The sequence below is a fragment of the Eptatretus burgeri genome, chromosome 16 (genome assembly GCF_056783735.1).
Source record: "Eptatretus burgeri isolate ZD-2024b chromosome 16, Ebu_testis_v1, whole genome shotgun sequence".
Classification (NCBI taxonomy): domain Eukaryota; kingdom Metazoa; phylum Chordata; class Myxini; order Myxiniformes; family Myxinidae; genus Eptatretus; species Eptatretus burgeri.
This window is the reverse complement of record NC_140976.1, coordinates 8,868,599-8,893,061: the sequence shown is the minus strand read 5'-3', so window position 1 is coordinate 8,893,061 and position 24,463 is coordinate 8,868,599. Positions and strand designations below refer to the sequence as shown.

Sequence of the window (24,463 nt, the reverse complement as noted above, 5' to 3'; positions counted from 1 at the left end):
AGCAATGCAAAAAAAGATTTGGGGGTAACAAATTTTTTTGGGGGGGGTTGGAAATCACTGAAAACATGTAAAAATGCAAAAAAAAAAAAATTTTTCTCAATTCTTTTTGGGAGCGGGTTGGAAATCACTTAAAACATGTAGAAATGCAAAAAAAAATTTCTCTAGCAATTTTTTTTTGGGGGGGGTAACTATTTTTTGGGGGGGGGTTGGAAATCACTGAAAAAATGAAAAAATGAAAAAAAAAAAAATTTTCTCAATTCTTTTGGGGAGCGGGTTGGAAATCACTTAAAACATGTAGAAATGCAAAAAAAAAATTCTCTAACAATTTTTTTTTGGGGGGGGGTAACTATTTTTTGGGGGGGTGGAAATCACTTAAAACATGTAGAAATGCAAAAAAAAATTTCTCTAACAATTTTTTTTGGGGGGGTAACTATTTTGGGGGGGTTGGAAATCACTTAAAACATGTAGAAATGCAAAAAAAAATTTCTCTAACAATTTTTTTTGGGGGGGGGTAACTATTTTTTTGGGGGGTTGGAAATCACTTAAAACATGTCGAAATGCAAAAAAAAATTTCTCTAACAATTTTTTTTGGGGGGGCATAACAATTGTTTGGGCAGGGGGGGTTGGAAATCACTTAAAACATGTAGAAATGCAAAAAAAAAATTCTCTAACAATTTTTTTTGGGGGAGGGGGTAAAAAAAAATTTGGGGGGGTTGGAAATCACTTAAAACATGTAGAAATGCAAAAACAAAAAAATTTCTCTCACAATTTTTTTTTGGGAAGGGGGGACCAAGTCCAAAATTTAATGGCATGATCCTTGAACCATACCTAACCCCCCCACTAAGTTTCGTCGAAATCCGTCGAGGAGTTTTTCCGTAATACTGTTCACAAACAAACAGAAAGGGGTGAAAACAGTAACCTCCATCCATCTTCAAAGATGGCGGAGGTTAAAAATGTTATCAGAATGGGAAGAGGGATTCGGCACAAACAGAAGGAAAAAGAGGGATACAGCACAATGAAGAAAATAATTATCATTAAGAATCCAATGACGTTATCACATTTTGTGGTTAAAGAAAACAATTACGTCCTGACAAAGAATGGCTAAAAAAATAGTCAAGATTAAAAAACAATAACATTTATTCAAAGTATGAAGCGTAACCCCCACGTCTGCGGATGTCACATGTCCAGCAGTGGAATCCGCCACCGAGGGAGTTGGCAAAGCGGATAGACACAGGGATTGGGGTTATTCCTGTGGGATGAATGGGTGAAAAGAGAGCATTGGTCACACTCCCCCCCCCACTCCCCCATCGTACAAATCACAGCTGTTAATCAAACACATGATGAATGGCATTATACTCATCGGGCTGGTGTGATACATGATGAGTGCTTGAGGGAGATTTCTGAGAAGTATAATATCATGGGAAAAGAGTGAAAGGCAAATGGTCAATGTTCATGAAAGGGATGGGATGGGATGGGATGGTGACATCACGGTGATCTTAAATACAGACGACACTGAAACCTTGTCGTGACGATTTGTCAGATGCAAGATGATTGAATTTGGCATGAACATTTGGTTAAATGGTTTACCGAACATAGGTGTGTTCTTACTTTCAATTACAAGTAAGATCATGGAAGCCATCATGGCTGCCATTTTCAAACTGCCTGATCTTTGATTATCAGTTTGAATTCCGATCCTGCCACTCAACTCTGGACATGCTGCTTCTGCTCTTCCAAAGAATGAATAGCGAGCGACCCCTCAATTCTTCTGAAGACCGAATATTCAAAGCTATAAAACTTTAATTGGTGTACTACAGCAAGTTTAGTGGTAGTGTTGCTTCTCGTATAGATCAGCAAGGAGTTCTGATAAATCCACCTGTGTACCCAAATTATTGATCAATTAGTTATCAAAATGGAATTAATTTCAAACTCCTCAAGACTAATGTCGATGTTTTGGAAAGCCTGTTCTCAGTTGGTTTATCAGGATGTGAGCGTGAGGATGAAATGAATCCTGATGTCTCTACGAGGGAGTACCAATTATGTGATACCAAAATATCATTGATCAGCATCTGGCAAAATTTCTACCATGGTGCATCCTCGTTTAAATGGCAGAGGTCATGCAACAAAACGCATGATCCATCTTGGAAAGGACAATATCAGACACTGATTTTTTGTTTGTTTGTTTGTTTTTTGTACACCTTGTCAAGACTCGTATGCAAAGCTTGGTGTTGGCTTCGTGGTGAGGGTGGCGGCTTGGGATCCTAGGGTCCTGAGTTCAAGTCCCGTTGGCTGCTCAATAAATGCACCAGGGGTTTGACTCAGCTTGTCATCCTTCCGAGGTCGGCAAAATGAGTACCACTGTGCACTGGAAGAGGGGCACTGCATCAGCGACACAGTCGCGCTTTCAAGAAATGATAGCTACCACACAACGCACAGCAAGGAGGGAATGAAACAAGAGGGACGTGGGAAGGATAAAACAGTGAGGAATAGAGACATTAAATCTGTGGAAGGGAGATGAATGGGGTGGGGAACACTGAGTATACAAGATGGACACAACATGGACTTTCAGGAAGGAAAGCAGGGAATTTGAAGGAGGTGGGTTTGGGGTGGGTTAACGAGGTAGAAAAGATCGAGGATTTGGATGGGCGTGGTAAGAGGTGGTGGTGAACAGCTGTTTTGAAGGCCTGGAGGGAAGAATGGGATTGAATAGAGAGAGGGAGTTTATTCCAAAGGTGAGAAAAAAAAGAGGAATGAAAGAGTGAAGGTGAGCAGTGATTCGTGATTTTGGTAGTTTTACCAGAAGGGGGTTGTTGACGGACCTGAGCGCCCTGCGGAAATATGGTGGGGACAAATCGTATAGAGAGCAGCGGGGGTGGGGGGGGAGACCGGAAAGGAGACGGGAGAAGACAAAAAGACCACCGACCTGCCTGCAGTGAGAGAGTGAGAGGCCCAAAGACTCACCTTATCGTGGGAGATACCAATGATCCTAAATGCCTTGGTTTCCACAGTGTGAAGCTGAGAAACGTGAGAGGCAGAAGTGCCAGCCCAGAGGGGAGAGCAGTACTCCATCAAGCTGTGGACGAAAGCTTTGTAAGTGGTCAGGAGCTCATGTGGGCCGAGGAAGGACTTTGCACGACGAAGGATTCCCAGTCGGCGACTGGCTTTGGAGGCCAGGTTTGAAATGTGTCTTTCCCAGGAAAGATCATGGCAGATCGTGAGACCCAAAAGATTGAAAGAAAAGACTTCTTCCAGAGAATTGTTGAGAAAGTAGATGGGGGGTGGGAGGGGCGGCACGGGGGGGGGGGGTTCCAAACAGTCCTTTCGGAGAGACATCGTGAGTGTGTGAGGAACCTACCAAGTTTCTCAAACATCTTCTGTGTCGTTTGTTCCTCTTTCTCAACGATCACTCGATGTTCATCAAGCATCAGCACATTTATAGAGAGCCAGCGAGAGGACATCCAAAGTGGGTGGTCTGTGTTGGATGAGAAAGAAATGACAGAGGAACAAAATTGGAAGGTGATATAATTTGAGGATATGAGATGAATTGAAAATATTCTCTGAAATTTGTATCTAATTGAGAAAAATATTTGAATTGAGCTGTTTAAAACATTTTGACAATTAGGTTTTGGAATCATCTTGACACTTCACCAGGAAAACAACCTCACCATGTGGGATCAGTGGATCTGGCGGTGTTATGGTTCTCCATCCAGCCTTCTTGAACATGTCAATCTGCAATAATAAGTGACGGACAGAGATGGTTTTGTCGCTGCTCCTTACTCGATGGAACATCCTTGAAATCATGCACAGGATCTCTAATCTTACCTGATTGCAAGGTCTGTCAGGGTTTGAAATCACCAACCCTGGTCCAATGATGTTGAAGGTCGCATCGATGTGCATTGGGTTTGGGTCACGGAAGGACAATTTATGCACGCGGAACCGTGGCCCAAGGTGTCGTCGCATCCACTCGATCCCGGAGTTGTTTGTGACCTGTAACCAATGATAAATGTATGATACAAATCCTACATCCAGCGAAATGGTGCCCAGCTTTATTACTTCTGACATTCACTGTTGGGATGTTGGTAATGAGAAGGAAATGATTGACAAATGAGGATTACATTATCGATATGAATGGCGATGTAATAAAAGCAATTACGTCATCATACCTGGCTTCTTTGCACAAATATATCCCTTCCGGCTCGAATGAAATCTGCCGCGTCAAAGCAGGGCTCGTGTTCCGTTGTAACGAAGTGGCCTTTTGCAACGAGTGCATTCCAATCCTCGACGGAGAACACGGGATAGTCCTTAGGTAGAGTGTAGGAGAAAGACTTAATGTCTCAGTGGCTGAGAAATGCATGGAGACACAAACAAGCATAAATGTGTGAAACATTAAAACTAGGATAACTAGAGGAAGAGCACTCGGGAGAGTGCAAAACCTCCGCTGCCAATACTGCTGGGTCACTCAAGTGAACCTTATATCTTATTAATTAAATATGATGTCAACAGTGCTGACAGTTATAGTTCTTTTCTCCATTTTTTTTTTGGGGGGGGGGGGTTGGAAATCACTTAAAACATGTATAAATGCAAAAAAAAATAAAAATCGACATTTTGTTGAAAAAAAAGTTGCAAAAATTTTTTTCTCTATCAATTTTTTTTTTGGAGGGGGGTTGGAAATCACTTAAAACATGTAGAAATGCAAAAAAAATGTTTTCTTTTTTGGGGGGGGCGTAGCAATTTTGGAGGGGTGGAAATCACTTTAAACATGTAGAAATGCAAAAAAAAATTCTCTTTTTTTTTGGTGGGGGGTAACAATTTTTTGGGGAGGGGGGGTTGGAAATCACTTAAAACATGTAGAAATGCAAAAAAAAATTCTCTATTTTTTTGGTGGGGGGTAACAATTTTTTGGGGGAGGGTGGGGTTGGAAATCACTTAAAACATGTAGAAATGCAAAAAAAAAAAATTCTCTAACAATTTTTTGGTGGGGTTGGAAATCACTTAAAACATGTAGAAATGCAAAACAATTTTCTCAAATTTTTTTTGGTTGTGGGTAACAATTTTTTGGTAGGGGGGATTGGAAATCACTTAAAACATGTAGAAATGCAAAAAAAAAATTTCTCTAACAATTTTTGGGGGGGTTGGAAATCACTTAAAACATGTAGAAATGCAAAATAAATTTCTTTTTTTGGGGGGAAGGTAAAAAAAAATTGGGGGGGGGGGGTAAAAAAATTGGGGGGGGTTGGAAATCACTTAAAACATGTAGAAATGCAAAAAAATTTCTCTATTATTTTTTGGTGGGGGTAACAATTTTTTTGGGAGTGGGGGTTGGAAATCACTTAAAACATGTAGAAATGCAAAAAAAAAAATTTCTCTAACAATTTTTTGGGGGCGTTGGAAATCACTTAAAACATGTAGAAATACAAAAAAAAAATGTTTTCTTTTTGGGGGGGCGTAACAATTTTTTTGGGGGGGTTGGAAATCACTTAAAACATGTAGAAATGCAAAAAAAAAAATTCTCTATTTTTTTTTTGGGTGGGGGTAACAATTTTTTTGGGAGGGGGTTGGAAATCACTTAAAACATGTAGAAATGCAAAAAATTTCTCTAACAATTTTTGGGGGGTTAGAAATCACTTAAAACATGTAGAAATGCAAAAAAAATGTTTTCTTTTTGGGGGGCGTAACAATTTTTGGGGGGTTGGAAATCACTTAAAACATGTAGAAATGCAAAAAAATTCTTTATTTTTTTGGTGGGGGTAACAATTTTTGGGGGGAGGAGGGGTTGGAAATCACTTAAAACATGTAGAAATGCAAAAAAAATTTCTCTAACAATTTTTTGGGGGGGTTGGAAATCACAAAACATGTAGAAATGCAAAAAAATTCTTTTTGTGGGGGAGGGTAAAAAAAAATTTGGGGGGGGGTTGGAAATCACTGAAAACATGTAGAAATGCAAAAAAAAAAAATCTTTTTTGGGGGGAGGGTAAAAAAAATTGGGGGGGGTTGGAAATCACTGAAAACATGTAGAAATGCAAAAAAAAAAATTTTTTTCTCTAACAATTTTTTTTTGTTGGGGGGGGGAGTCCAAAATTTAATGGCATGATCCTTGGACTATACCTAACCCCCCACCAAGTTTCGTCGAAATCCGTTGAGGAGTTTTTCCGTAATACTGTTCATAAACAAACAAACAAACAGAAAGGGGTGAAAACAGTAACCTCCATCCATCTTCGAAGATAGCAGAGGTTAATTATACAGTACAGCGATTTCTTTTTTGCAGATTCTATGCTGATGAACATGAATAAAACCACAGTCTCTGGGGTGGAGAAGGATTGGACTGAGCAAAAGCAGATACTCTTAACTACAGGACCATTAGCTTACTTCCAATATTACTTCATTGACAACAAGTCATTCATTTTCTCCAATGGCATGATCGCAGACGATCATCAGATTGGATACAGATCAGGCCAGTTCATGCTGGACATGCTGCTCTCCAAACAAGGGATGGTGGCCCTTGATCTCAGGCATTTGACACAATCTCGCTCCCCGTTTTGCTCTCCAAACACAGCCTACGGCATCCAAGGCCACCTTCTCTCATCGTTTGCTGACTCCCTCTACTCTCAAAGTCAGTGTGTGGCTCTCAATAGGATCCTCTCATCTCCTATCCCTGTCGGAGCTAGAGTGCTCCAAGGCTATGTCTTGGGCCCAGTCCTGTTCTTATCTTCATCAACTATGTTTCCAATACTCTGGACAATCCTTCTTATCTTTTTGCTGATTACTCCATCCTCTGCCAAAGGTTCCCCCATTCCTCATATAGGCAGGCATCAGTCTCTTCCCTCTGCAGACCTTCATAAAATCAGGAGTTGGTCCAACACTTTTTGAACATGTCTTTCAATGGCATGTGTAGTGACTCATTCATTTTTCTTTGTATTGTTGCTAAAATTTGTAATAAAGCAATCATGTGAACACTAGCAATCTCTCAATGATTCATTGCGTTTTGAATGCAAGTGAGATTCCTTTTGTTCTGGTTAAAACACCATCATCAGAACCAATGCACTCAGGGGAATTGTCACCTCAGGCATAATGGTTAGAGCATCCATTCTGAGTATGGGTGGTTGGTGGTTTGAACCCAGGCTGAGTCATACCAAAGACCTTCCAAATGGTACGTGCTGTTTCCTTGTTTGAAGTTCAGCATTTAAAGGGATAGAGCAGGGACAAACAACCATCGGTTGGTCACCATTTCTGAGGCAAAGATGGGCATAATCGCTTATTCCTGCGTTGAAGTTCCTTGTAAGGGAACCCTTACACGTGCCATGTTCTCACTCTGTATTTCTGAAAGGATAATCTGGGAATTCTTCCATCTACTTCCTTAACAAACCTCTTGAAGTTCAGTTACTCAAACCTTTGGGCCTTACCTTCAGCCACCATATTCTTGGACAAAGCACAAATCCAAGTTGGCATCTGTTTTTATTTTTTATTTTTATTTTTGTATACCTTGGTCGAGGCTCGTATGAGAGCAAACACACAACTCACAGCAAGGGGGCATGAGACAAGAGGGGCGGGAGTGGAAGGGACACAACAGTGGGGAACAGACACATTAGGTGAACTGTGGAAGGGAGAGGGATGCGGATGGGATGGGGAACATGGTGAAGAGAAGATGGACATTACAGGGACTTTCAGGAAGGAAAGCAGGGGAATTGAAGGAAGTGGGCTTGGGTGGATTATCGGGGGTAGAAAAGATCGAGGATTTGGATGGGGGAAGATAAGAGGTGGTGGTGAACAGCTGTTTTGAAAGCCTGGAGGGAAGAATGGGAAAGAATAGAGTGAGGAAGTTTATTCCAAAGGCGGGGAAAAAGAGGAATGAAAGAGTGAAGATGAGCAGAGATTCGTGATTTTGGTAGTTTTACCAGAAGGGGGTTGTTGGCGGACCTTGAGCGCCCTGTGGAAATGTGGTGGGGACAAATCGCAGAGAGAGCAGGGGGGCCCAGGCTGGAGAGGAGTCTGTAGAAGACAGAAAGACCACCGACCAACCTGCGGTGATTGAGTGAGAGGCCCAAAGACTCAGCTTCATTGCGGGAGATGCCGATGATCTTAAATGCCCTGGTTTCGACAGCGTGAAGCCGAGAAAGGTGGGAGGCAGGAGCACCAGCCCAGAGGGGAGAGCAGTACTCCATCAGGCTACGGACAAAAGCTTTGTAAGTGGTCAGGAGCTCAAGAGGGCCGAGGAAGGACTTTGCACGACAGAGGATTCCCAGTCGGCGACTGGCTTTTGAGGCGAGGTTGGAAATGTGAGGCGAGGTTTCCATGGAAAGCAAGGCCATCAGTCATTGGAATCTCCTGCGTTGAAGCTGAATCTCTGAGGCTATTACTCTGGTATCAAAGAAAGTTTGGTGCCCTTTTTGTTTTCTATTGTCTCCTTTTTGGTCTTGCACCCTCTGCCTTTTCTGTGCTTTGTCATCCCCAGGTTTCTGTAGGGTGCAGAGATGGTCTGCTATTGATCCACTTCTGGTGAAACTCTCAAAATCCAGGTTCACTGCTCACCTCCACTTATTTGTTCCTCTTTTCTCTCACCTGTGGAACATCTCAATGGTGAGATTCCCCTAAAATATATATTTTTAGCAGCGTCTCGCCTTGCGAACGCTGCTCATCGAGAGCTCGGCGTTGTTGTTCTTCTTCTTCTTGTTGATCTTCTTCTTCTTCTTCTTCTTCCTCTTGCTCTTGCTCTTCTTCTTGTGAAGACAAAACCTTAACCTCTTGGACTCAGCTCTTGTATATACAAGATCCGGATCTCCTTAAATACTGAGCACATGTACACATCCTCACATTGACGGTGCCTTTTGAGAGCGTCTATCATGAACTTTTAAATATATTCGGACATTTGCTTTAAAGTTTCGAAAAGTTCACGTTAATATTTAAAGATTATTCCATTTATCGTATTGTAATTTTGTAAATACACGATTTATTTCGTAAATACATTATATATCGTAAATACATCATGACGGGTCTCGCGATTGGCTTAATCAAGGCATGTGACGAAATATCGGAAGTTGTTTTTTTTTTAGCCGATAAAACCTTAAGGACGCTGCTCTTGGATACATTTGTCCTTGTTTAAACTCGTATTCAGATCAGGATTCAGATCTTCACCAAAAATATAATCAATTTGTCCTCGTCACACACCCAACCAACTGGTCCACCAAGTTTATTCCAAATCCGCCCCCAATTTTTTGAGATATCGTGCTGCACTGTATCATGTTTTTCACTGTATCTCTCAATGGTGAAGAATCTCTTAAAAATTCGAGTATCCGTATCCAGATCTTCACCAAAATCGAATCATTTCATTCTTGTCACACTCTCAACCTCTCCACCAGGTTTTGTCTGAATCCGTCCACAAATTTTTCAGATATCCTGCTCACAGACGGACAAACAAACACAAAGCTGGTAGGTGGCGATGGGTCGCCCAACATGGAAACTATAAGATATAGAGCATAATGGATGTCATATAGCGGATAGGGAATCACCTTAAGATTATGCATATCAAATCTCATCCAGTTCCATCTACTGATAACTACTCGGTATCCATTTGAATGAAAAGTACCGAAAATGCGGTTTGAAATCGGAAATCCCCAAAGTTCTAGAGGGTGCTGTGGGTGAACAAAGATCTAAATCGAAAATCCGGCTCGATCATTTGTGCACATTGTATTCCAGACGATTAGTGTAAATTTTCATGACCATCCGACCGTAACCCTAGGAGGAGTAGCATTTTGCGGGAAGGCACCTCCAGCTCTCGCATATTATCGATTTTTGCACAAATTGACCATTGACTCATGACCTAAGCTAAATCGGTCAATATGTCCTGAGGCAAAGTTGTAGTTCTCATTGAGTACCATGAACCTGCAAAGTTTCATTCGTATCGATACAATCACCTGGTCGCTAGGGGGACTTCAATTTTGGACATTTTCCGCGCATACCCTAATTGTAGGGGGCGCTGCGGGTAAAGTATTCCATATATCACAAAACCGGAACATATTTAATAGAGCATCACCTGTAGATCATTCGTGCGAAATTTCATAACCCTACGTGGGATAATGGCTTTCGGAATTAATTTCGCATGAACAGCACTGATTTTGAAGGTTTTTGGGTTGTTGCTAGGGAACCAAAGCGTCCCGAGCAACCATCACAATTTCCAAAGCACCAGGTCATAAGATGTACCTACCACCCGAGTTTGGTCAAAATCCGCCCACGAATTTACTACCAATTATGCTGATGACAAACGAACAAACATCCAAACAAACAGAGAGAATTACTGACAATCAGGGTCACCTTTTTCAGTGACCCAACAAACAGCAGATTTGGACGAAACTTGGTGGAAAGGTTGGGTGTGTGATGGGGACAAATTGAGTCGATGTTAGTGAAGACCTTGATCCGAATGCGGATACGATAATTTTGTAAATGATTCTTCACCATTGAGGGACAATGCCACAACGATATATTGAACGATATCTCAAAAGGTTGTGGACGGGTTATGACAAAACTTGGTGGATGCGTTGGGGAGGTGACAAGAACAAGCCGGTTAAATATGGTTCAAGTCCAGATGCAGATCCGGCCTATAAATGGGAACACAAAACGTAAACTGTTCAACCTGGTGGAGGTATATGTGTTCTACTGAGTGCCGTTCTAGTTACATATGTGAAATAAATGAAGCAGCTAATTGTGTTTAAAAACAGAGGACAAACTTGCTGTCGCTCTCATCTCGATGATCTCATCGCCAAGCAAAAAACTTGCTGTCGCTTACCAACCCAGCCATTCCGTATCAGCCACTTTGCAAGTCACGTGCCGAGCCACTTGGAAAGAGAAGCAAGCAATTAAGAGAGGCGCCTCGTTTAAGTTCGTTATATTAGTAAAAATAGCTGCCAAAGTCAGATTCAAAATGATACAACAGCCAATGAAATGTTCAGAAACATACCCTTGTTATGCAGAGCTGGATTAACCTTTTGTGGTGCTGGTGCTAAACAAATTTGGGGAACCATTGCAAACGAGAGATCGACACAGAAGTAATCATTGACACAGCACACAGCTGTATATGTGTTATTTAAAGTATTTACAAGGTTAAGTTGCAGATTGAGGTGACTGCCACTAGGGTACGAGCAATGACAGCCGAGGACAGAAGGCCATTTCTCAAATGTTTTTTCATCATTCGTGTTCATAATTATCCAGTTGTCCGCGAAAACCAACTATAACTCTCTAAAACTATAACTAAAACTATAACTCTCCTATAAACTAACTATAACTCTCCTGCTCTGAGTGTGTGGCTCTTGAACTGGAACGTCCGCCCTTAAAAGTGTGGACTGTGGTGACATCATGTGCCAGAAAATTGTAATATGTTTTTTTTTTCAATTCAAATACAAAGTATGTTTTGTAAAAGAAGCATTAAATTATTTGTATATTCTTTGTTGAAATGTATTGTGATGTAGACACTTAAAAAATCGAGAAAGGCATCCGGTAGAGCGCATACCTGCACCACGTAATGCCTGATCCACGAGAACATATCGGGCCCAATTAATTTTTGAAATATCATGCTATATATCGTTTTTAGCCCAATCTCTTAATGGTGAATATTAACTTAGAAACTGAATAAACCTTGTATCCAGATCCAGATTCGGATCTTCACCAAAATCGACTTGCAGTACAGTATTGATGAGTATTTACAGTACAAAAAATAATTACAGTATTATTATAGAGTTCATCCTGCATGAGGGGTTTTGGTGCAGTTGTCCAACGAGCACCACGGCGGAAGTACTCGCGAAGCAGTGGGCGGTAAGCACGGTACTCAAAGAAGCGTGAGCGCCATGCCATTGGGGCCTCGATGATCTCATCGCCAACCACAAGCAAGATGTCTCGAGGCATAGCAGCATAGAGGCCTGCAGAACAGAGATGACATTGTCCAAATTATCAACTATTAGAAAATTATAATGAGTCCCTCACTGCAATATTGCTGAAAGTAGCCAAACGGGGTTTTCACAAGGTTGACACCTGTTCACCTGTTCTTGTACTGGAAAGCAATATCCATTGAGGAAATCTCTTATTTTGCATGTAAGTTATAAATATAAAGGAAACATGTCTATCCATTATGATATGTTTCTTGCGTTTTGCTGTTCTGTTTGTCGAATACTATATATCAAACCTCACCTGATTTGTTCAAAATACCCTTTCGACTTCTATATGTCCCACTCATTGCTTCTGTTTTTTATTTTTTAATCACCAGTGGACTTGAAGTCAGGTGTGCTGTAGGGCTTGCTCCAGTCTATGATGTCAGGACGGCGAACCGTCACTCCTTCACCCTCAAGCACGCGACAGAGTTCAGAGATCTGAGCAACTGCAAGCTTTAAGTGTTCTTTTGGGAATGGTTTTCCACCATTCTCTTTGAAGAAGTTCCAGTTATTCTGAGAGATATGAGCCTAGGGAGAGAGATTAACTCAAAGGAACAGTAGATGAAGCAGAGGGGGTTACAATAAGGTGATACAAATATCATGTAAGTGACTTCATTTGATCATCATCAAACCACAAGCTGATTTTGAAATGCAGTTTGGTACTTGTGAATCCGTTGAGCTTACCTTCACCTCGACAGTAAATGGTGGCACACAGGCATTTTCTGCACACCCCACAATCACCTCCTCAAGGGGGTCCCATTCTGTGTAGGAGTTGACTGGACACAGCTCACTATGTTCCTCACTCTCTGCATGAACACTTGTGATGGAAGAAAACAAAACGTTTATTTTACATTTACAGATTTGGTTTACCCCTGTACGTATTGATTGTTACAGACAGAGGTAGATATTCAAACCTATGTATCTTCTTGGCTTTGGAGAAAATATATGGCACCGTTATACTCTGTTGGAGATGTAAAACGACTGTAGTTGTCGACGTGGACATTTTTCCAAGAAAATTTTAAAGTATTGGGAAGTTAATTTCAAGGTATTCCCTTGCTACACATACAGTATATACTTGTGCCGTTGAGGTGGTCGTGTCTTGATACCACTTGCATAGGAATCATTGGGACGGGTGTGCATCTTCGACATCTTCTATGTTCATAAACTTAATTCCATGGAGATGTTCTTTCAGCAATCCAGAGAGAAGAAAATCACAAGGTGACAATCTCGAATGTATGGGGAATGATTTTTAACTTCCCAACCCATCATCGCAAGATTACCTACACCCTTTGAAGTCTGGTAGAGTTGAGTTCTAAACTTAGTGCTGAACTTATTGAATCCCAGAGTAAAAAGTAATTGATCATTTCCTCAACTCCAACATTTACATCCAGCTCTTCTGTAACAGTTCACTTATCATTATTTGTTGGTTCTCAAAAAATGGATATAATTCAGCGTTTTTTGATGTTTGTTTGAGTGACAGCAGTTGTTTGCACATGAAAATGTTCAAGATCACTCACTGAGCTATTTTTTTAACGCACTGTCCAATTTCAAATGAATGCACAACTAACTGTGAAAGATGTGCATCATCAAAATGTGTATCACTGAAATGTTCACGATGCACTTCCATTCCACAGTACACATAACTTTGTTTCCACCATCTTCGGGGTTTCCCCCCTCCCCCCATAATTATTTTGACTCATTGATGTCACTCCCGACATAACTCGCTCCAGGTGGACAAGATCTTTGCACAAAATTTCAGCATTTAACTATTGTTACCCCACGCATGCAAAGTGAAAAGCGGGGTTATAAGCAATTGGTTCACTTCTGTCTGTCTGTCCAGAAACGTCAGTTTATGATTGAGGAACAGCTTCATTTTAATTGAATGTTGTATTTTGAACATGAATCGGAAAACAAACCTGTAGTTTAGCACTACTATGGCTATGAATTTGTCCTGATCGTGCATGCACAGAGAAGTGAGATATATATATATATATATATATATATATATATATATATATATATATATATATATATATATATATATATATATATATATATATATATATATATATATATATATATATATATATATATATATCCTCCTTCTTCTTCTTCTTTCGGCTGCTCCCGTTAGGGGTCGCCACAGCGGATCATCCATATGATCCGCATAGTGATTTGGCACATGTTTTACGCCGGATGCCCTTCCTGACGCAACCCTGGTCGCCTCTTACGACGCACGGATATGGTACACCTATTTTAACCGGGGTATACACCGACCCAGTAAACTGGTACTCATTTCGCCGAACTCGGAAGGATGACAGGCTGAGTCAACCCCCTGGTGTATTAATTAAGTGGCCCAACGGGGCTTGAACTCAGGACCTTTTGGATCCCAAGCCGCTGCCCTCACCACTGCGCCAACACCAGGCTATATATATATATATATATATATATATATATATATATATATATATATATATATATATATATATATATATATATATATATATGTATGTATAAATATATATGTATAAATATATACATACATACATACATACATGTATATATATATATATATATATATATATATATATATATATATATATTCGCAAACCACCATTCAGGGCCCGTAGGTGAGATATCTCTAAGTACATGTGTAGTTTGCCCCAAACCCGTTGTATATAGATAACCATTTTTTCTGTTCTATCTTTATTTTGAACCAACCACGTCTCAACCGCCATCACACAACAACCACCTTAACCCCCACGCCAGCTATCATCACCAACTACAACGATGCTCCAACCCTCAGACAACAACAACAACGCCAACAGCCACAACCTTTACCTTCACAACTCAATCCCGCAAACATCGCATCACCGCCATTCCCAACAGCACCATAACCATCAACCACCACTGAAAACCCTCCACCACCTTCACCTCTCTCCTTCTACGGCCATTCTCGCACCACCTGTGAACACTGAGCGTCGGGCTATCTCGGGCCCGTTCGGCGATTGGTGCCGAATGCACCGAGCCGCGAGCGCAAATAGCGGCCTTTCTGAGGGAAAATTCGGATCAGCAACGCTACACGCCCACTTTTGCTCCGTCCAATTAGCAAGCGCGGGGCGGCTTGGCCCCGCCTCCAGGCGTGTTTGTGTGAAATCGATATATGCAAATTCTAGGATCAGGGGAGATTCACGCCCCCTTTCCTCTGACCAATGGGCGAGCGTGGCTCCGCCCCCGAGGTCATCCTGATCCGGATATTTGTATATTAACTGCTCCTGCCAGCCCATGAGAAGGCGAGCGCAAGGCGAATGAAGTCAGTCGAGTCGGGTGGAGAGTCAGTCGAGTCGGGTGGCGAAGTGAGTCGAGTCGGGCGGCGAAGTCATCGGTGTGTCATCGAGTTGGGTTCTGGAGTCGGCTGAGAAGAGTTGCGGGAAGATGCAAAGGAGCTCAGGTCCGAGGCGAGAAGGTCGGCGTCGAGGTCACGGTGTGGGATCGCTCGTCGCGGGACCCAAGCCACCCAGCCATTCTCCTCCCCCAGGGCATCAACAATTCCCCCTTTCCCCCGCGCTGAGATAGTGCAAAAAGGGGGCCCCGTTCCCACCCCACTCCAAACGTCGTGCCAACGAAACCCGCCAAGGAGCACGGAGTCGGGGCACAGCCATGCGGCCACATCTGCGGCTCATCCGCCAACGCGTCACGAGGACGCGGGTAGGATCCCCCCCCCCACCCGGTCTCTCGGGCCTGGCCGCTCCTCCAGGTCACGCGCACAATTGGCCTACAGGCCTGTCTGCCCCCTTGTCTATGAGGGTAGCTTCTTTCCTTTGCTTTTTTGTAAATGTGTGTTGGTGCCGTCTGTAAAGTAGAACTGTATAAGTGTTGCCGTGTGTGCGCGTAGTCGGTAGTAACTCTGCGTCGTTGTTGCTTTTGTTTTAATTGCTTTATGTGCATTTTGATTGTGTATGGCTGTAAATACGTGCCTTACATGCTTGTCTGTGTGTGCGTGTGAATAAAATGCTTGCTTGTTGAACTGTGCCCGTTTTGCTTTGTCTTTTCTCTATTGACCCTCCATCTTGCATCACTGAAAGGGGTTCGTAGTGGGTGCAACATCCAGTAATTAATCGGAACCGTCAAGGCCGACGATAACACCGCTCGGTTATTACTGTAGCACGGAACGGACCGCTTAAGCGGTTCGTGTCTGGAGTCGGCTTGTGGCGTGGTACGATCGCCCGGTCGACCATCCGCGCAGGTACTTCGGTCGATCGAATTTGGCGAGCAACCCCATCCTGCGCAGGTGGGCAATTGGCATGGTCATGGTGAGGTTCAACCCCCACCCATGACTAGCTCCCGGCGTTGTTCCGAGAGGGTCACGACAGAATTGTCCGTCCAGTGGGCGACGTGCCGCAATTCGAGTGACGCGGCTGTCCGCACACTTGCGGGCACGAATTCGCAAATATATATATATATATATATATATATATATATATATATATATATATATATATATATATATATATATATATCTTCATAGATTGTTTTTTTTAACTCTTTCTGTCTCACAGTGAAACCAAATTGAAAATCATTCCAAACAGGAAATTTACTGTTTTTAAAGATGTCATAAAGGACACAAACAACAGGCACAAATACCTAATGTAACGTGTTAAATAAGGTAGTGTAAAAGAAGCTGCCTCAACGGCGGTAAACTTCCCCATTTTATTTTTCCACAGCTTTTTAAAATTTTATTTTATTTCAATATAATTATAGATTTGAACACTCGAACCCAAATCGCCTTTTTGATACTTTTTCAAAGTCCTGCTGTTTTGCTGTCCTTCGACAAAATATTACAGAATTTTATATCATCACAACCAATCAAATTTGCCGTTTGCAGACCCCTCCTTGTGTATGTTTCTCAAAACTGCACAGGGTAAGGTGTTCAATGAACTCTCCAGCCTTGATTTTCAACACGTTTCTACAATAAATAAAATCCATATCAACCTTGAGCTATCCTCATAGACCTTTCTGAATGTTTGGAAACAAAAATTGATAATTACCTTACATTTTAGAGAATTAGTAACTATATTTAAATTTATGCTCAGAGGGAAAGCACACTCCACTGACCATCCAACAATTATAATTATTTAACTTAACAGAACAAAGAACTATCATTGGCATCACCGAGTTTGACATTGTGGTTTGCATATGTTGTACGGTGATTACAAAAATCATTGTAATGATAATTAATATTTTTTCCTTGTATTACCTGTTATCTCTTTTTCTCTCAATGAGCATGTCAAGCTTGCTCTCGACATCAGGGCCCATTTCGGACTGGGTGGACGTTTGGTGAGACGGAGTGATGGACGAAAGCCGACGTGTGGCAGAAATTGTGGCAGAAATGTGGGAATTTTGATTGTTGAAAAAGCCACCCCTGGGTGCAAATGAGAAGGGATGATATTGTGGCGGATTCAGGTGACGAGCTCTTTGGGTGAGTGAGCAGAGGAAGCGATGAAGGGAAGTGGTTGAGATGTGTTGCTGCAGTAGTGCAGACAGGGATGAGGAAGATGGCAGAAATTATAATTACTTATTAATCAGGTTATATTTTATGTTTATGTCTGTCTGCTATGTATACCATGTCAGGCTGAAACAGATCTCAGGGACTGGTTGGTTCTAAGCTGTTTTCAATATGTTGGATGTTATACATTCATGTCTTCAATCTTTATCGTTTTTAGATCTTGAATGGCTTTGAATTTCACTGATGTTTGATGTTCAGTCATGATTGATATAGTTCCTTACAAAGTGTTGACTGACCTGAGCAAGGTAGTGTGCAGACTCTGCACCACGACTACCTCCACGGAAGCAGCACACACGGAGCATGGTGACCCTATGGAGGTGTACGGGAGAAGTTGTGATCTTAAGGTAAAACAGTACAAAATCGAAAACAGTGAAATATAGTAAAACGCAGCATAATCATTTTGTTCATCATCTCGGTTATTCATCGTTGCTTTGTCCATTTGTACGAGTATTCTGATCTGTATTGTTGATCAAATCTCATAATCTGAGGCATTGGATTATTTGTGGCATACTTGGAGGTAGGGGCAGGATAGCCTCGGTTGTATTGACGTGCTGCACTGAACTGTTCACACTGAATTTGATTCCTGATGGGAGATTCCATGATGAAAATGCCAGCAGGGGGCAATGCGATACATCCAGAAGTATGCTATAGAATTGGGACGTCAAACCGGGCGGTTATGTTTTTCTTTCCATGTGTAGTGGTCACTTAGTTCAGTGGTTGCCCATAACATGACGGTCACGTTACAAGACCATAACATTGGTCACTTCCCAAATGGTACACCGACGTTGGGCCAACGTCGGAAGGCTTTCACACCTCATTGCCAACGTTGGACTGATGTTGGAAATCCGCTTGTGACCGTTCCGACCTTTTCCGATCTATTGCCAACGTTAGCCCACATATGGCCCAATGTCGTTGTGCTATCTGGGTTGGTTAATGGTCTGTGTACCCATCATAACTGTGCTCGTTTCTACTGCCACTCCCACAATACGAGGTGTACGTACAGGTTGATGTGTCGCTGCTTGTTGCCTTGGCCATTGGGTACTGCCCTCTCTGTTTACCCCTGTATCAATAACCACCCCAAATCCTTCTACTGTGTGACACGATCCAAGATTGCTCCTTGGATCACGTAATCTCTATTTTATTATCTTACCCATTCCCATCTTCATTTCCAGTGGTATGGCTCTCACAGCTGAATCGGTTCTCCTCTATGCTTCGATGATTCAGGGATTCACATTCTGAGGACTATGGTATGACTGCCTGTGTCGGTTTCACTATTTGAGTGCACCCTCCGGACTTTGACAAGACCAATGGTGTTCGCTGCCAACCTTTCACCCAGTGAGAACCGGCTGGGTTTAAGGTGTGAACCGATTTCCCATGTTGAGAGTCATGAGTTAATGGATAGCTGCATTGCTGTTTGTGAAGTTTGTACTTATTAGTCCCCTACCGGTTTCACCGGAGGGGACTATAGGTTTGCTCTCCGTCTGTCCATCTGTCCGTCCCACCTGTGATTTTTTTCGACCTTTTCCCCACACCCTTTAACATATTCAACTGAAACTTGGTACATGGCTTTATTATGATAAGTTACAGAAAAAGTTCGAGTTTCAGAGAGTTTCATCAATTTTTCAGCTTTCCATTTTTTGACTTAGTAAATATCACGTTGGTAGGGGATAGGTATTGCAAAACAATTCTCACTCTTGTTACCCTTGACGAAGGAGAGGATATTGCATTTGGGTCCGTTTGTTACGTGCAAAATGGAAGATTTTCGAAGTACATTGGTCAGTCGATTTTGTTCTGTCTGTCTGTCTGTCTGTCAATCGCCTACAGGTCACAATTCTAAACCAATCGTCACGGAACTTTCCCAAGTTGTGGAGGTAGTCTCAACCGAGAAGCCCATTGATTTTGAGGTCAAAGATCATCTTCAGGTCTATTTTCTAAAATCATCATTTTACATCCTATTAACTTGAAAATTAAACATCAATTTCATCGTGCGTCACAAAATTGGTAAATGAACTATTTTTAGATAAAAAGGTCAACTCGAGGGCAAACATCTAAAATAATCAATTTTCAATTGAAAAATCATCATTGTACATCCTATTAACTTGGGGATTAAACATCAATTGCATTGTCTATCACTGAATTGGGAAAGAAAGTATTTGAGGTCAAAAGGTCGACTCAAGGTGAAACTTCAAAAATAATCAATTTTCATCTGAAAAATCGTAAATTTTTATCCGATTAACCTGAAAATTAGGCAGCAATTACATAGTGCATCACTGAATTTGGAATACAACTATTTTTAATGTCAAGAGGTCAAAGGCCAACAAAAGTTCAAACTTCTAAAATCAATTTCAATCTGAAAAATAATCAATTTTCATCCAATTGACCTGAGTCTTGATTAAGATTGTCAATTTAAATCTCAATGACATGGACAACTTGATGTATCCATGGTAACCTTTGGAGAGGGGGTGGATTTTGTAAGTATCGTGCTCTGCACGACGTCTTTTTCGTGTTTGTTAGTCTGTCTGTCTGTCTGTCTGTCTGTCTGCCCACACATAATTTTATTGTTTTTCTCCGCAACTGCTTGTCAGATTGAAACGAAATTTTCACCATCGGTGTGACGACTCATGTAAAATGTTTTAATGATAATTATGATGTCATAGGTCATGGGGTGTGGCAGCCATGTTGGAAAAATGGAAAAACTTTGGACTTCTGTGTCTCTGAAACAACACGAAGGGAAAAAAAAAACTTGAAACTTGGCACAAGGTAAGTCCTCCTCACGGGGAAGAAGCATGATTTTTTTTTGATGATGTCAGAGGTGTCTTTGTTATGATGTCATAATTGCATGTGGAGAACATTACATCTGATCAGTATGAAAATTTTTGAGGGCCATCTCAGGATAAAATGTTCCACAGAAAAGTTTTTGATGACATCATCGGTCACATGATTTAGCAGCCATATTGTTTTTTAAAAAAACAACAAAAAACCTTCAAAAATCCTCTTCTCTGAAGTGGCTGAATAGATCGAGGCGAAACTTTACATGTATGACTGCCTACCCATGAGGAACAAAATGTTTACACATGATGTCATCGGTCACATGGGTTGGTAGCCATGTTGGATTTACCGTAAAACCTATAAAAATCTTCTTCTCCAGAAAGGCTGGACAGATCGAGGGGAAACTTCACATAAATGTTCCCCAAGCCTTCAGTGTACAAGTTTTTACAGGAACAATTGATTGAAGAAAAATATTTTTAAAAAATGTTTTCTCTGGAACCACTGAAGTAATCGATGTGAACCTTCACAATTATGATCCACTCTTGATGGAGAATGCATGTTTTAAATTTCAACTTGATCGGCCACATGGTCTGGCAACCAGAATTCTTTAATTTTTGATTTTTTTTTAAAATGAGGCTCACTTGGCTGTGCCTGGATGAGTTTGAGGGGAGAGGAGTAGCAGCTGAAATGTGAATCCTATCCAGGTTCCTCCTGATGACTTCATCTTTGCTTTTTGCTTGTTTGGGTTCCTTCTGATTACTCCAATGCAGGACTGTACCGATTTGGTCTTCCATTTGATCTGCATTGATTTTAATTGGTTCACGAGTCAGTAAGTTCACGAGTCAGTAAGTGACCACTATATTCGTTATTGGTTTGTGTCTGTCTGTCTGTCTGTCTGTCGTCTGTCAGTCTGTCTGTCCCGAGCATAGCTCCGTGGGTTTTGATCCGATCCTGATAAAATTTTGGTGGGAGGTTTATTTCATGATCTAGTTGTGTTTTCCTGAGAATGGGCGTGGTGCGCCCATTATGGGTGGAGCCACGCCCAAAAAACGTGTTTTTAGGGGGTAGCCGATTGCAATTTGCATCTTCTTTGAGGGGGTTTGTTGAATCTGGCAGGGGTTTCAGTATTTGGTTAGCCCAATGGCACCTGCAATAGCCCCATGGAGCTCAATTTTTCATTTTCGTCCCAAGGTCAAGGTCACGAACTTAGAAAATTGTGAATTTTGACATAAAAATCCATCTTCTTCGAGGGGGTTTATCGAATCTGGCAGGGGTTTCGGTTTTGGTTAGCCCAATGGCAACTGCATAGCCCCACGGAGGTCGATTTTTCATTTTCGCCCCAAGGTCAAGGTCACAAGGTCACAAACTGAGAAAATTGTGAAATTTGACATAAAAATCCATCTTCTCCGAGGGGGTTTGTCGAATCTGGCAGAGGTTTCGGTATGTGGTTAGCCCAATGGCACCTGCATAGCCCCATGGAGCTCGATTTTTCATTTTCATCCCAAGGTGAAGCTCGATTTTTCATACCAAGGTCAAGGTGTCAAGGTCACGAACTGAGAAAATTGTGAATTTTGATATAAAAATCCATATTCTCCAAGGGGGTTTGTCGAATCTGGCAGGGGTTTCGGTATTTGGTTAGCCCAATGGCACCTGCATAGCTCCACGAAGCTCGATTTTTCATTTTCGTCCCAAGGTCACAAACTTAGAAAATTGCAAATTTTGACGTAAAAATAATACGACCACCCAAACTTTGAGAGCTAGGATGACAATATTTTTTATGCATAATCTTGAGGTCATTCCCCACCTAAAGTCTTGAAGCCATTTTGCTCCATCTCGAACACCTTGCCTGTGGCGCCCCCTTCAAGTTTGTTTTTACGCTGATTTCATCAAAGTATGGGTAATCCGAAGAGTGCGAAATGCCATATAGCCTATATGACGTTATATTGTTCCTGGAATGTTCCAGATGAAGTTTTTCACCAAAGGTCGTAATCCTTGACTTTTAACTTTTAAAGTTCACAAAGGTAAAATTTTCAAAGTTGTTGGAATCCAACCGGGTTTTCGACCTTCTTCGACGAACTAACTCCAATAATCTATAGCACGTATCCCGTTTCCTTATTTTAATGTTCACAACATTGTTTTGTGACCTTTAATGCCTGGTGGTGGCGCAGTGGTTAGGGCAGCGGCTTGGGATCCAAAAGGTCCTGAGTTCAAGCCCCGTTGGGACACTGAATTAATACACCAGGGGGTTGACTCAGCCTGTCATCCTTCTGAGGTCGGCGAAATGAGTACCAGTGTACTGGGCTGCTGTATACCCCGGTTAAAATAGGTGTACCATATCCCTGTGTCGTAAGAGGCGACCAGGGTTGCATCAGGAAGGGCATCCGGCGTAAAACATGTGCCAAATCAGTATGCGGATCATACGGATGATCCGCTGTGGCTACCCCGAACGGGAGCAGCCGAAAGAAGAAGAAGAAGATTGTTTTGTGACCTTTAAAGGTTATGCAAAGTTCAAATTTTGAAAGTTGTTGAACGAAACCGGGGTTTCGACATTTTGCAGCTAATGACCTATCACCCGTACCACATCATGTTGATCATTTTTATAACTTGGTCAAAAGTTATCACATTGTCTCATCCTTGACTTCTGAAACAATCTACATCGTCAAATACTGCTCGTGAACCATTGCCATCTCCAGACTTGTCATATATCGTTTTTGACCCAATCTCTCAATGGTGAACAATCTCTTCGAAATTCTTGTGTCTGAAACAGATCCAGATCTTCACCAAAATCCAACTAATTCGTCCTCGTCACACACCCAACCTGTCAACCAAATTTCGGCCAAATCCGTGAACCACCTTTTGAGATATCCTGCTGATCGACAAACAGACTGGGGTGAAAACATAACTTTTGCCCATCTTCGGTGGTGGGGGTAACAACGTGAGAATAGCAGTGGGAAGACTGCAACTGCTTCGTGGTACATTGCATTCTGAGATAGGAGATCAATACACATTGGATTGAATCAGAACACTACCTTCAAGGTGAAACTTCCTGCTCTCCAGAAAGAGAGGACACTCAGGCGAAGGCGTCCTGCAAAAACCGTGTTGATCGAGTTCACGGAGCTGGATTCGCCCGATCCGATATGCCCCAGAATAAGGAATATGGCAGCTTTTATATTCTCAGCTTCTGGTTTGAAACTTTAAATCTCCTCCAAAAGTTCATCTCGTCCTGTTCAGAAAAGGACATAACAGGTTGATGATTTATGTTCTTCAAAATAGAACTACAACAATGAGGAATGTTTCAACTGTGGTGAAAATATTATGTTTATGGGGTACAGGGGGCAGTTATTAATGTGTACAAAATAAAACTGCAACCAGCTATAAGTTAATAAACTCTCATTGCCACTTGTTTTTCGAACCCAATCACCAAATATGTATCATCAGGTCAACATTCCTACACAAAGTACATGTGAAAGAAAAAAATGTCTCCGAATAGTTGTGCCTGTAAATGCGTCTCCATGGAACAATAACCCTATTAATAAATCTGGGTGTCTGCCATTTGTGAGCACTACCATGTCTTTATCTGACAGCCTATTCATCCGCAGTGAAAACATGCTTTTGTAAATGATTGCTTCGTTCACAAACAAAACATTGAATGTCCTCTACAGTTTGAGAAAGGAACTTGTTTGTGGGAAGTGAAACAAGGACGTCACTTCTCAGATATATTGCCTGGTGTTGGCTTAATGGTTAGGGTGGCGGCTTGGGATCCTAGGGTCCTGAGTTCAAGCCCCGTTGGGCCGTTGAATTAAAATACACCAGGAGGTTGACTCAGCCTGTCATCCTTCCAAGGTCGGCAAAATGAGCACCAGTGTACTGGCAAGGGGGACACTGCATCAGCGGCATAGCCACGTCCCAACCAATGATGCAACAAGCAGCCACACATGGCTTACTGGTGTTCGAAGTACGTTGCTGTCGAGCTCGCTGGCTGTCCACATGCTATATCCAGTATCCCCACACCTATTCAAGATCAGATGGCTTGCTGTTGTTCGAAGTATGCAGCTATTGAGCTGGTCTGCTGTCCACATTATATATCCTGTATCCCCACGCCCAGTCATGATCAGATGGCTTGCTCGTGCGAAGTACGTCGCTCGCCGTTGTGCAGCCAATGACAGGATTCCCACAGGAAGGTTGTAGTTATCCAGAGTTTTACCTCCGTGTGCGAGGA

General features: G+C 41.9%; 2 protein-coding genes across 10 annotated transcripts in view; one reads left to right on the top strand and one right to left on the bottom strand.

The window, feature by feature from the left end:
- Positions 1-795: 795 nt before the first annotated feature.
- LOC147010454 (glycine amidinotransferase, mitochondrial-like) lies at positions 796-23,340 on the bottom strand. Its single transcript, XM_085860132.1, has 11 exons — positions 23,274-23,340; positions 17,712-17,784; positions 17,167-17,435; positions 12,594-12,726; positions 12,242-12,437; positions 11,707-11,900; positions 4,161-4,298; positions 3,820-3,984; positions 3,663-3,726; positions 3,353-3,469; positions 796-1,249 (listed from the first exon to the last, which is right to left on the bottom strand). Exons 2-11 carry the CDS (start codon positions 17,775-17,777, stop codon positions 1,137-1,139), a joined length of 1,455 nt encoding a protein of 484 aa, XP_085716258.1. The 5' UTR covers positions 17,778-17,784; positions 23,274-23,340; the 3' UTR covers positions 796-1,136.
- LOC147010453 (uncharacterized) overlaps positions 17,685-24,463 on the top strand; it is a 102,653-nt gene continuing 95,874 nt past the window's right edge. For all 9 annotated transcript variants that reach the window (XR_015052491.1, XR_015052492.1, XM_085860129.1 and 6 more), the window contains exons 1-3: positions 17,685-17,819; positions 18,648-18,832; positions 20,133-20,235. The gene's annotated coding sequence lies outside the window, so the exon portion shown is untranslated. The remainder of the gene's footprint in view (positions 17,820-18,647; positions 18,833-20,132; positions 20,236-24,463) is intronic.